We start from the raw sequence: 14,365 nt of genomic DNA, 5'->3' as shown, positions 1-14,365 counted from the left end.
CAACCCAAGATAATTTATTGCAATACGTGCGTCGTTCAAAGATTACAATCATTGCAATAAAACTTGACAAACTAAATTTCCTACGAACCAATAAAAGATATACCATATTCGTACTGCAATGCACAAAAATATTTAAGGTAGTGTATTTCCACCACTTTGCACTTATATCAAAAGGCCCCTTCATTTCGTAGTACAAAATAATTAGAACAGAATACCAGATAACATCATTGCATCCAAAACTACTTAATTGCAATTATGTCATCTTAGAAGAGGTACGAATATTCCTTTGTCCTCTAGAAAATCATTCTGTGACAGTTCAACCGTCATGTTCGTAACTTAAGAGTCTCGTTACCTACTGATGCTGTCATCCGTGATTGCCCTATATATAATTACCAGATTTTAGATTGGGGATGCACTACCTAAATGCTACTACAGGTCACATCAAGTAACTGTTGCACTTACGCGGATGGCAGTTTTTAAAACTCGAATCTCTATGGAAAAATAAAATAACGTTCAACTGATATGTTTATTGAAAATAGCACTTTAATGCGATACAAGACATTTTTTTTTAATCAACAATTTTTCGGATATCAACGGGTAAATTAGTAGTTGAACTAAGCAATAGATGTTTCCAGTTTGCATCCGGGAGAACTGTAGGTAGTGGTTAATTGTTTAATATCACGAGAGGGATTGTTTGTTCCAGAATATATATCTATACACTGCCAAATACAAATTTGTATTTCTAGGGGTCAATGAACTTTTCAAACTCAAGATAAGAAGACTACTTTTCAGTAGTGTTGGATTCTGCATTTCTGTTATTTCAAGATTGCAGTTCGGCTTATAATTTTCCACCTGCTTCGAAAAAAGGATCTGCAAAAGAGATCGAACTTGTCCATTACCATTTATAAATCGAATCATCGTTGACAAGAGGATGGCTGGTTGACAGATGTCAAAAAATGATATGTGGAGGATGTGAGTTGGGAAGATTTAAGGTAATCAGTGGTGTACCACAAGGATCGGTCCTTGGTAGATGAGAATGAATTCCGTCAAGAAGGAGGATACAAGCTAGATTTTACTGTCATGGAGTGGTGCGTGAGTGGAATGGATTACATTAGCGGTGAGTGCGAGTAGTGTGAATGAATTCAAGAACAGGTATGAAAACTGAAGCGAATAATATATGGCCTCTCTCGATGAGTCCCTTACTCTCCGAGGTCTATTTTAATAATAATATGCGTATCTTGTATGATTCCATTTAATGTGAAAAGGGGACACAAGGGCTTTATTTTTCATAAGTAGTTGGTTTTATAAATTCCTCCTGCAATTAATGAGTGAATATAGACATAAGGAGATGCTGCTTGGAAGATTTGAGGTTTGAAGGCGTGTATACTAACATCATATTTCTTCAATGTAATTGCCAATCAGTTCCATAGACTGTTTGTTGGATATATGGTAGAGTTATGACTTCTTGGTAGCTCCAAACTTTCTGGTTAATTTAGGTGTCATTGGGAGACTGTTGGAAGATGTACTTTATTCATTCAATTAATAACCATTTTGCAAATGAATTACAACAAATTTCATTTCAATTTTCAAAAATAAAAGTGTGTCTCACAGGTGGATCAAGTCGGTGTCGGAGCCTTCGGAATCCCGAGTTCCAAGAGGCCCTGAGTATCAACCTTTCTAAATGTAGAAATTATTTAAATTTTTTTTGACTATTCCTATTTCCTATTGATCGGAAGATCAATAGGAAATAGGTAAAGTGTAAATAAATGAAAACAAGTTTAATAATCGATTATAATTTTATTTATCATAGGTCTACGGTAAGAGAAGTAAGATACAAACGGTAGACGAGATACATTCAAGTTTCTGGCGAAAGTCAAATCAATACAAGTGTTACCTAGCGTAGTCGCCGTGGTCTGAACCTAAGTGAGATTAAGCTCGCGCTCCATAAAGTCTTGAAGTGATCAGTTTTGTGACCCATCATTGAAGTCACCGGTGATGGTGATGATGGGCGCATGCAGGTCAGACTCGATACTGGGGATTATTTTCTTTATGCTTTTCGAGTATTGCAGCAGGGTTCGATAGATACAACATTCTATCGGCTGACGATGAAGCGTTCGGATGACTGTACACAGTTCCGAGGCCGAAATCAGATACACCGTTGATCGTTACATCGTCCAGGCATATATCTCCCACTGATGGTTCTTCGACTCTAAGCCTACGACTGACATCAATGATAACGATACGTTGACCATCGGTGAAGCTGTTGAGGTTCCTGTATATAGTGACTCCCCGGCGGTGCGTTTGGACGATGACGACGAAGTTGACGGTTGATTGCGTTGCCTATCTATGGCTGTATTCTTACGTGCTTTAACTTCGAAACCAGATGCATTCACAGGTGTGGCATCATCCATCCAGGTTTCAATGATGACCAAGTAATTAAGATCTGTACATAATGGACTCGGTTTCGATATCTTCGGCGTGTTCCACCAAACTCTGTTCGTTGACCGCCGAGAGAAGTAAGAATCCCCGCCGTGAGTTTTCGCCGTTGTGATGATCATCATCTACGTTTATTATCTGGACCTCCTCTGTGATCGCAGCAGTCGACGATCGTCGACCACAGAAACTGTCAACTCGTTTAACAAACGTCGGCATGTGGTTTGTCTTCATTCTATCGTATTCGTCGCGTATTTCCCTGACAGTGGGTGCTGAAGTTTCGTAACCGTGATAAAATTTATAATCGTCTCTCTCATTAGTCAAATACAGCCCGTCACTAGAAGTGACTCTGCTCAGTGTAACGTAGACCAGTTGATTTTGTTGAGACTTGTCGTACTGAAAGACGACTCGATCGAAAGTGCCTCCTTGCGATTTGGGAATCGTTATGGCACAAGCGGGCTCGCCGACCTCCAATGCTCTTCCATTGTCACCGAATCTTCCGAAATCCACATCCATTTCGTTCAATCCATCTTCCGAAGCGGTGGCACAGTAGGTTACGTCATTTACATTCATAGGTTTGTGCACATCCGCCTCCCAAGTGGTGGCGCCTTCAGCCGCGCGCTGTGCCGCTTCCAATTTCTTTCGATCCCGATATTTGCTTATTCGTTCCAACCGACACATTGGGATATTATTGGAAAGCTAACGAGCTGCTCTTTCCCATCGTACACGTTCAGCATATTTCTGGCTGGCTTTCCGGCGAGTATAGGCGGACATTGTGAAATTTTTCAACTTCAATCCACATTTTATTCACCGACACTATATTAAAAATTAAGAATTATGCTTTAAATCGATAGACCTCGGTGGGAGCTGTTGATCGACACTAAAACGAGTGTCGCACCAGGACAGAGTGCGAAGTTATACTGATTGGAAGTTACGGAGGCGGGGAGGATCGTACACAAAATGGCGGAGTCCTCACTGCCACCCTCGGGACGCGCCGTGCTATCTGAAGGTCACTGACGAATCTTTATTCCCTCAGCTATCGAATGGTATAAGATTGGTTTGGCTACCTTTAATAGTTTAGAAATTATTAAGTCAAAACTTCTCGAATGATTTCGTTACGCTCAGCTTTTCGTCCCGTAACCCCCTGGTTCCGTTTTGAATTTAAAGACGTATTCACGTCAAAAACTACCTAAGAAGTAATGTCAGAAATGTTAAACACTATGGCGCTATCGTATAAGTAAAAAGAAGCATGAAATAGCATCAATACTTCGAAAAAATTTGATCAGTTTGCTACAAAAAAATTTCTTTTAAAAAGTTAAAAAAAATTTACTCCAACTTAAATATATTTCTTTATTGTTTTTTCTTAAAATAGTCTATTATTATTATTTTGTAGTAATTTTAATTTTTATATATTTTACGCCTGATGTTATACAGAAAATTTAATTGCAATGTTTCGCAATGCAATAAAAATAAATTATATTTTTTATATGTTATGGTGTAGTCTTACCTCCATTTGTAGCATATACATATATAAGTACTTTTTAAGGGCTTTGTCATTGTTACCACCAAGGCCTCCTCACTTAGCTGGTTTAATCCTCAACGGGTGTATCTGCTTGATAGTAATCCTACGAATGAAATACAATCTGTAGTGTATAAAGGTGTCAAATTCATTGCGACATAAAGGACAATTATTACAATTTGTGTGCAACAACAAAAAACAATATTCTGTCCTCTCCTCTTAAAACATTGTATTCAGGCTCAACTTTAATCTTCATCGAAAGATTTCCAAATCCAGCCTTGGAAATTGCCTTCTCAACGTTTTCCTGATCTAGAGCTAGAGTAGGCAGTTTGGTATCTCCTACAGCCCACCATGTGCATCCGAAAACCCCCATCAGAAGGAGGCCGCCCCCTTGGCGAAGAACAGAAGCAATATTCTTTATAGCTTTACCAAATGTTTCCCAGTCCGGACAAGCGGCTTCAAGACAGAGGGAAGAAACAACGAGGTCGTACTGCTGGGTGTACTCTGGTGGCAACATCTGATCTGCGGTCACATCGCAAAACACAACTGCCTTCAAATTGCTTCTTAGACGGGTTTCAATATCCTTCTTTCCTTGATTCAAATCTCTGGAAAATGGAAATAAGAAAGAAATGAATGTTCGGTATTTTTATTAATTATACAACTTTTCTGTCAAAGTTCATATCAATAGCAGAACTACTAACATTATCAGCTGTGTTAGTTCACACTTTATGCAAAACAAATTGGGAAATTTCATAAATATCAAAGGCGATCTGAATGCTAGACAGTCTACAGGATGTTTTGCGTAAAAGGGTTCAGCTCACAGCTAATATGATTCATTTGGGGCATAAGTTATAAGCAAAAGTATAAGCAAACTGGTTCACATCTGTACAGAGTATATGATCGCTGATGACAGTGCATGTAGACTAACTTCTTTTCGTTGATGACGTCACTTTTATGTTTCTAATAAAACAGGTGACTGTTGGATTTAGAGAGAGATACATATGTAAAACATCTTTAGATACAAATATCTCTTAATATCGATTATTGTCATTCTAGACTTGAGATGAACTTCATTGTTTCGAACCAGGGACATCATTACTAAGTGAACTATGGCAGCTCAATAAGTCCCCACTGCAATTTTATCATATAACCATATTAACATATATTTAATATATATATCAAATAATAATATATTAACATATATTATTCTAAAGAAATGAGAATAAATATTTATTCAATGAATGTTTGTGATAAATATTTTTTCATATTCTTTAAGAGTAATGGTTTGCATTTAAGTGGGTAATGCGTTTGATAGTTCGAACACATATTATTGTGAAATACATAGTAAGCGTGCTCGCTAAAGTACATTTTGGGATGGCAGAAGGAAAATTATAAATTATAGAACATTAATAATAATTAAATATCTAAAAATATCGAAAATAATAATAATAATTATTATTATTAAGAGAGACCTCCAGAGAGTCAGAGACTCATCGAGGCCACATACTACGCACACCAGCTATCATACTTATTCTTGAATTCATTCACATTGCTTGTACTCACAACATCCAATGGTAATCTATTCCAATCATGCACCACCTTCTGATAGAAAAATCTAGCCCTAATATCCTTCTTGGAAGTCTTCATTCTCAGCTTCCAAGGACGCCCTCTCGTCTTTTCCCTCACCCTCCATAAATTGAAAAATTCCATCAATTGAAATCCTGCATGATCCTTTCAGAAGTTTGTAAGTCTCAATCATATCACTCCTCTTTCTCCTGTTTGTAGTGTCTGCAGTCTACAAATTCTCTTCATAATCAGTATTCTCTTATCACCATAATCAGTATTCCACAATTCTGATGTCATTTTTAACGCTCTCCTTTGTACTTTCTTCAATATATCAAAATAACAACGGAAACCAGACCTGCGCACAATAGTCCAAGTGAGGTCTTATGAAGGCCTTGTAAAGAGGCAAAATAACATCCTAATCTTAACATGTGAACGTTCGTTTCAGCATTTCAATTATATTTTGAGTTGTATTTGCAATCTTTGCAACATAACCCATGAACTTCAACTTCCTAGCTATTAACACTCCAAGATCCCTAGCGTCATCAGTTTCGTCTAACCTATTCCCACCAATATAATACGATACTGGATATTTAATCACTCCGAAGTGAATGACTTTTCATTTAGTGACATCGAACAGACACCCATTTTCCCATGATCACAGTTCCAACCTATTCAAATCATTCTGCAAGTACTGCATATCAGCAGCATTCCTGATCACCTACCAATCTTTGCATCTTCAGCAATAACTGTAGGTCGCTTGTCAGATTCTTCCCAATATCATTAATGTACAGATTGAATAACAGAAGACCAAGCACTGATCGTTGTGGTACACCACTTGTTACATTAAATCTTTCAAACTCGCATCCCCCGCATACCACTTTTTGATATCCGTCAATCAGCCATCCTCTAATCTATGCTATGTTTCTATAATCCAAACCCATTTTCTCTAATTTATATAGCAGAATACATGATGGCAGTCTGCAATGATGAATTCTGTTAAAGGCCTAAGCAAAACCCCAAAGTATCATGGAGGTTTCATTCCCCCTTGTACATTCCCATGGTAACATTGTTATAGAATGTGAGCAAGTTGCTAAAACATGACCTTCCCTTAGTAAACCCATGCTGTTCATTGTAAAGTAGAGATTCACTGTCAACCGATTTATGAATGCGAGCCCTAACCAATTTTTCCAAAATCTTCACCACCACTCCTGAGATACTAACTGATCGATAGTTGGATACATCAGCCTTTGCACCACCCTTTTGCAATGGAATTGCCATACATTCTTCCATTCCTGCAGAATCTTTCCTGTTTTGAGACTCATATTAAACAGCCTGGTAAAAGGAACGGCCTGCTCAGCTGAACACTCATTTAGCATACTTCCTGATATCCCACCAGTCCTTGTTGTTGAATTCTTATTCAATTTGTGCAACAACTCTAATACCTAGTCCTTATACACCTGGGTTTCTTCATCTAGTGAAGAGGTAACAGGGAGCTCAACGTTGCGTACACAAGGTTGATAGCTTTTAACAAAATGGGAACTCATTAACTGAACAACCTCTTCTGCATCTATAATCCTCATGCCTTCAGGATTTAGAAGAGTTATTCTTTCATATTCATTCTTTCTTTTACTTGCAGCATATCGATAGAATTCTTGTGGGTTGTCTTTAGCACGCACAGCCAGTTTCATTTCATACTCAGACTTTGCTTTCCGTACAACAGTTGGGACTGTTCAAACCTGCTGCTCATACCGTTCCTAACAGAAGTCATCCTTATGAACATAGCATTCCTTCCACATCGTCCTTTTCTCACGAATCTCTTGCTTAATAAGATTACACATCTATTTGACTCCTACTCTATTTATTCTACGAAATCTCGGGACACTTTCTGACATCACATCATTCAAGTATTGTGTAAATGCTTCCATCTACTACTGATATTCTTTTCATCCAGCAACCGATCTCATTCTCCCACTGAACTCAGTATACTCCTAAGGTGCTCATAATTTTCTGCTTTAGTTCAGCATGTAACCTTTTCTGAATGGAACATTCATAAACTTAGTCACTTCCCAAGTGAGTAAAGCATTATCACTGTCACCAACCAGAGGCAAAATAGTTACCTCTTTAACTGAAACACCCTCTGACACGATAATCAAATCTAAAACTCTTTGCCCTCGAATTCCTTCTGTCACATGCTGCTTGAGAACGTTGACGCTCAAGAACTTAATAAATTCAGTTTCTTTCTTCTCATGAAATTTCACTGATACCGAATCAATATTTGGTTAATTAAAGTCTGCCACTATAATTACTCTTGTCGAGCTCATCTATTCTATTTGGCGATGCATTTCTTCATCACTAGCAACCGATCCACCAGGTATGTAACAGCATTCCACTATGTAATTAGACTTGTTAGATTCCACCTCACACCAGAGGGCTTCAAACTCACTGCCACATGAAATATGGTTAGTAGTAGTAGTAGTACCAAATTCATAGGTCTCAACTCTAACTGGATTCAAGTCATCCGATATCATTAGCAGCATACCCACCCTTCTCCTATCCTCTCTATCCTTCCTAAAAACACTGTACCCTTGAACACTCGATACTAGTAGGCCAGATTCTGATAGCCAGCCTAATACCTACAATCTGAGGTCGCAACATATTGACTAAGGCAACAAACTCTACCCTTTTGTTTCTGATACTCCTATCATTCGTGTACAAGCATAATAATCTACCCTTTTGTTCTTTTGTATTGTCTTGTCTTCAGTCTACCTGACGCAGTTTACTTTCTCACTCTTCACTCTCGCCTCTTCCAACAACCCTTTCACATCCTCTCTCGTACTGAACTTATCGCTAGTTAAATCATTCGTACTTACTATGATTACGATCGCGTTTACTTTAAATAAATACATTAAATAAATTAATAACAACTCACTTATAGCCTTCTAGTTCAGCAGCGTATTTGAGAAAGGGAGTGTAGTCCGACATTCCCGGTTGTTTCTGCATCCACATCTGCACGTGTCGTCGATTGGAGTCGGAAAAGTCGCTGGCAACCAGATAAGGGAAGTAAGCACTTGCAATAGCCAACGAATGTATTGTAGGCCCACATCCGACATCCAAACATTTCGATCCCGTGAAACGTCCTAGTAAGGGAATATATTTTAACTAAATTTATAATTTTAATTAATTTGTTTTTTGTTCAAAATACAAGAGATCCCCTCGGAAATTCGACCCAATCCATAACAAACAAACAAAACAAAACAAACAAATAAAAAAAAAGCAGTACCGCACGTTACTGAAAATATTGTCGATAATAAATCCTTCGATGTTCAAGCCAATGTCTCTTTTCTTGTAACTTTCCAAATACTCAAACTTGCAGAAGATAACACACGGAGTTGAGAGATATCAACTTATGATTCCCACAACATTCGTTGCTTGAGACACAATTCCAACCAATCCCGCATATTCCTTACTTGGCTCACTTTATTTTATTTTATTTTTTTCAGACATGACTGGTCTGTATGCGATAAATAAATAAATACCAAAAATTATTTTATTAGGATGTTTTCTGCATGCATTACTCGCCACTCTTATGCTTGTTCTTTAAAAATATCTTCAAGTAAATAAATAAACAAATAAATAATATAATTTGAGTGACATTTCAGAAAGAAAGGAGCATGATAAAAGAAATCCAAATAAAATAGAAAGAAGTTAATGATATTCTGCTATTCCAGAAACGTGCCAACAATTCTGGTATGCTCCATCTGGAGCGTGCCTTTTCCCACTAGACACTGTTCACTTTGATTCGACACTCTGAAGTGAAATCTTAACATGGAGTTAGTTAGTCTATTGCTCGAATACCACTCTTTAATCATCCAGGAAGGATGATTAAAGCGTGGTATCTGGCTTTGCAGAACTAAAGTGTGTTTCTCTATAATTCCCCATTCTTCTGGAAGAACATTAGTGAGGTCGATCTCTGATTCACAGTTAGACCTAGCTGTGTATCGCGTTGTAATTTGTCCCACAGGTATTCGATGGATTGCGACAGGGCTTTGTACAGGCGAGTTAAGTTCTTCAACACCCATTTCATCAAACCCTTCCTGGACTACCCTCGCTTTGTGTCCTGAAGAATTGTCTATCACCGAACTCTTAGATCCATATCACTTGCGTCTTATCAGAATGACGCCAACCAATCTGTTTCGATCTTCCTCATATCCACAAATTATGCAAATATCACACGATTCAAGCGCTTATTGTCCTCTGGTGGCAGAATGTTGTGGTTTTTAGTTTATTTGTAAATCAAAACCCCATGTAGCAGACACACTAAGTTGGAATGGATTTAATCTAATACGTTTTTCGCTACAGAGTTCTGAACAGCAATCTTTACTTATGGCTACCCCTGTACCTTTTACAGTAACATACATCTGGTTGTTAGTTTCTGTATAAATAATTTACAGGATTGATTATACTAGAAAAATGAATAAATATTATAATAAATTAGTTCAGAATTGTATTTAACATACTTTAGAGAAGTTAATTATTTTCATAAATTGTTTAAGACATATCCAGATTAAAAATAAGATTAGCAAGTGTAGTTATGCTGACAATGGTTATAAGAATGGATTTCAGCGATGTGTTCTTGCACTAAGTTGATATACTCTTGATTTCGAGTTATTCTATCTACAGTTCTAAAAATAATAATTTTCCTTTCGTAAAAAAAAAGAGTTTTGAATTTGAGAAAATTTTTGGAGTAACGACATTAAAAGAAGTTGGATGCTTCCACCCATATTCATGTCAGTGGAATTTATTCATGACCACTGGCTTAGACATAGTGTCTCCATCTAAATTTTAAATAAATTAAATTCTTTAAAGGAATAAACAGAGCTAATTTAGTTCTCACTTTTGGAAATCAAAGCATCTCTGCTGTTAGACATCGCCAGTAGCTGAGCTCACAGCTAATCATGATTTTAAGGATTTAGGGTTAATGCACAGCAAACAGCTACCATCAATTTATAATTTTAAACCATAACTCATATTATTGATTGAAAAAATTAGATAGTCTATGCTTGTGTACACTTGCTGCATTGTTTCTAAAAAAATGCATCGGGAATATGCTCACTAGTGGTTGATTAGAAGCTAGTGTTCTATCTTCTGCCAGTCTCGCATCACGGAAAATCAGAGGACATCATCATCAGAGGAAAAAATAATCACTTCTGGTGATTTCTAACAAGAGTAAATAAAATAATACTTACCGCTACTTAAGGTTTCATGAATATTCTTGAGATAAAAGCGAGTCACATTTTTATCTAATAAATCATTTGCCACTTCAACATATCCTGCCGAGTCGAATGAATCTCCTTCCAAGTATTTTTGCCATTCTTTACGGACATCTGTGGACATTTTCAGCTGAAAATTCTGTGGAGCTGAAAGAATATTTTATTTTTCTGTTTTTATTCTTTTCATTACTTCTTTATATTTATTAAGACGTAAATGTGATAATAACGCCCATCCAGTATTAGTCTATAGTTTAGGGTTATATTGTAATAGAAACGATATTAATTTGTTTAAAATGGGAACCAACATTGTTTCCCATTTTAAACAATGGGAAACAATGTTGACGATCTCAAGAATAGTTTCTACCAGAGCGTTTGTGGATTGTCTGATTGCATCCGAAAGAGCAATTTGAAAGAGAAGGACGAGGCTTACGTCATCCTCCTCTTTCAAATTTACTGTATGTGAAGTGCGGTCAAGATAAATTTTTTTGGCCTTGTTTATTATTATTGAAAGAGAAAGGCGTTTGGAATAAGCATGGACATTCCGACCTTCATCATTTGATAGCAGAACTACAAAATCATGAGCGCTCCCTATCACATGTTCAGTCATTTTTAAATCATAAAATGTTTGGAAAACAAATAATTGACACTCTAATTGACAAACAAATCAAAATTGAAGTTACTCATCATAATGAACATGTAAAGAAAATTAAATACATTTTAAAAAAAAAGATTAATTGATGCTTTATGCTATTTGGCTAAGCAAGAACTTCCGTATCGAGGACAAGATGAGTCCGAAAATTCAGCTAATCGTAGAAATTATATAAAATTTTTAAGTGCGCTCCGTGAGTGTGATCCTCTTTTAGAAAGTCGTTTAAAGGATTCGACTGTACTTCAGGGAACGTCTTCTAAAGTTCAAAATGTTACAAGACGTATTCATTTATATCTATCTATCTATCTATCTATCTATATATATATATATATAAATGAAAACTTCTGTATATTATAAGACATTTTTGATCTGCAGCAAAATACCAGTATATGTGAGATATCTCCTGTTATTGATTAGACAGAAGAGCCGTTAACACTACAAAAAAAAAAGAAAAAACTAATGAATGTAGGTTCCCGAAAGTGTGGATAATTCCAAATTTGATCGGATATTATGTATCGTATTATTATTGCGAAAAATGTATACTGAGTCTCTGTAAACAAAATAAAATCCTTAGAAGCGAAATATGCATAAACCAGAGAATTACAAATACCATGCACAACAAATTTTAAGAGATGATTTGCTGCTCCATCAAACCACATGTATTCGTTATATGCCTAAATGAACCACTTTGAAAACAAATCTCTTTCCATCTCCTCTTAAGTTTTTTGCTTCTTAATTATGTCATCATAAATTCACTTATTCATGTGTAGACTTTATAGATCGCACGCTATTAGCTCTACCGAATAACTTATAGGACACATATCACAAATATTAATTATTAATAATTCGTTTGCCATTAATGAAAGTATTTATACTCAAACTTATTTTTTCCTTTCATCTCCCATTCTCACATGACTTATAAATGATGGTTCACATATTTACACCGTTGAGTAATTCAAATATACCAACTAAATAGACCATTCTCCTTCATTGTTGTTTTTTTTAATATACATTAAACCAAAACACAGTGTCCCCACGTATGGGGTTTAAAATAATCAATAAACAATATCGTTCATGGAGCACTTCAATGATTTTAAAAGATTATTTTTCACTTGGTCAGACTATAATAAATTTAGTTTAATCCTTTATCCAAATGTGTGCAAACAAAGTTTGCGCCTGAAAGTATCATCAGGACTGGGGCAAAGTGGTACAACACTAGGGCGACTCCTTGCAAAGGTGGAGCAAGATATCAACACTCCTATCTCAGTATCCCCCATAATGCAAAACACATCTCCTTGCGGATATGTCTAATGTTATGCATTAAGGGAAGGGCTAAAACCCAGACTACTTTCGACCTTTATTGAGGTCTCTTCGGTGGGAGCCAGGCCCAAGTGGAGATACCAAGGCAGAAGCATTAGCAAGGTCATCTCCTCCTAGAGGAGCAGGCAAACGGTGTGCCACCTTTTTATTAAATTAAAAGTTGGTAGCTTGCTCCACCTTTGCAAAGAATCGCCCGGTGTTGTACCACTTTGCCCCAGTCCTGAAGATACTTTCAGGCGCAAACTTTGTTTGCACACACTTGGATAAAGGATTAAACTAAATTTATTATAGTCTAACCAAGTGAAAAATAAACTTTCAACATCTTTCTCTAAATCCAGAGTAATTTAATAAAAAGGTGGCACACTGTTTGACAGCTCCTATAGGAGGAGATAACCTTGCTGTTGCTTCTGCCTGGTATCTCCACTTGGGCCTGGCTCCCACTGAAGAGACTTCAATAAAGGTCGAAACTAGTCTGGGTAGTGGCCCTTCCCTTAATGCATAACATTAGACATATACGCAAGGAGATGTGTTTTGCATTATGGGAGATACTGAGATAGGAGTGATGGTAACTTGCTCCACCTTTTCAAGGAGTCGCCCGGTGTTGTACCACTTTACCCCAGTCTTGAAGATACTTTCAGGAGCAAACTTTGTTTGCTCACACTTGGATAAAGAATTAAACTAAATCTATTATTATTCACTGATTTTACTAACGAGAATTTAGATTAAACGAAGACATTAGTAGCTGATTTAACTGTGCATTCTATACACAGACAGGAAGACCATTACGCTAATATATTAACACGTACACAGAAAATAGAGAGAACAGCGATGTAGGATCAATCCTCAGCGAAAGTCTAATGAATTCTTAATAATAAAAATAAACTTAATCATTACCAAAATTAAGCACATATTCATACCTCAAGTGCCGAACTTTCTAAAAATGACGTTTGGTATTTATCACAGTTGTACACATGTACTTACGTCAATAATCAGTAATAAATAAAGATGAACATTATTATTATTTATTGTACATATTTCAAGCACATTCGAAATAAAACTTACCTTGATTCAAATGTCTTGGCAAACGACTCTAAACTCTTTGAAGTTTACACTTCCAATGATATCTCGAAATGTAAGTCTATATTTGCAGAAGATAAGACGAAAATAACACGTAGTCACTTTTTCAAGGTTAATCGTATTTAATGTATGAGCATGTAAGGCCACTTAAAACTGTGAACGAAAAAAAAAAATGTTATACCTATACAAGATTTTAGAGCCCAGTAGCCATCATTCTTTTTAAGTTGGAGGTACTTGCACACACACACACACACACACACACACACACACACACACACACACACACACACACACACACACACACACACACACACACACACACACACATGTAGGAAGTTTTTTACCTTGGGTATAATAAATGTTAAAGATGCCAAGCTGTTTTAAATATAAAGCTGGTTTTTTACTCCATTTCCCAAGTAAGCAAACAGTCAAATAAGTAAAGTTTGCGGCTGCACGTAAATATTAAGAATAGTGATCACAGCTTATTCCAACTTTACCAACGAGTTGCCTTGGACTTGTGCTACTTTACGG

The 14,365-nt window shown here is 36.6% G+C and overlaps 1 protein-coding gene across 2 annotated transcripts; it reads right to left on the bottom strand.

Annotated features, from left to right (window-relative positions):
* Nucleotides 1-4,079: 4,079 nt before the first annotated feature.
* On the bottom strand, nt 4,080-13,867 carry LOC150092132 (nicotinamide N-methyltransferase-like). Of its 2 annotated transcripts, none has more exons than XM_090415281.1 (4): nt 13,820-13,867; nt 10,765-10,935; nt 8,448-8,655; nt 4,080-4,557 (listed from the first exon to the last, which is right to left on the bottom strand). In XM_090415281.1, exons 2-4 carry the CDS (start codon nt 10,910-10,912, stop codon nt 4,125-4,127), a joined length of 789 nt encoding a protein of 262 aa, XP_090271407.1. In that variant the 5' UTR covers nt 10,913-10,935; nt 13,820-13,867; the 3' UTR covers nt 4,080-4,124. The 2 variants fall into 2 exon arrangements, with proteins under 2 accessions (XP_090271407.1, XP_090271406.1); XM_090415280.1 differs by lacking the exon at nt 13,820-13,867 and adding an exon at nt 13,675-13,808.
* Nucleotides 13,868-14,365: the final 498 nt, after the last annotated feature.

The sequence above is a fragment of the Typopeltis vanoorti genome, unplaced genomic scaffold (genome assembly GCF_054136105.1).
Source record: "Typopeltis vanoorti isolate ZY-2024b unplaced genomic scaffold, IOZ_Tvanoo_1.0 HiC_scaffold_490, whole genome shotgun sequence".
In the NCBI taxonomy this organism is placed as follows: domain Eukaryota; kingdom Metazoa; phylum Arthropoda; class Arachnida; order Uropygi; family Thelyphonidae; genus Typopeltis; species Typopeltis vanoorti.
Note: the sequence above shows the minus strand (reverse complement) of the source record. Positions and strands in the feature narration are given on the sequence as shown.

Coding starts and splice junctions, on each gene's coding strand:
- LOC150092132 (XM_090415281.1), bottom strand. CDS start 10,912: ATGTCCACAGATGTCCGTAAAGAATGGCAAAAATACTTGGAAGGAGAT. Junction 8,656..10,764: donor TCATGAAACCTTAAGTAGCG/GTAAGTATTATT, acceptor TTCCCTTACTAG/GACGTTTCACGGGATCGAAA. Junction 4,558..8,447: donor GCTGAACTAGAAGGCTATAA/GTGAGTTGTTAT, acceptor TCCATTTTCCAG/AGATTTGAATCAAGGAAAGA.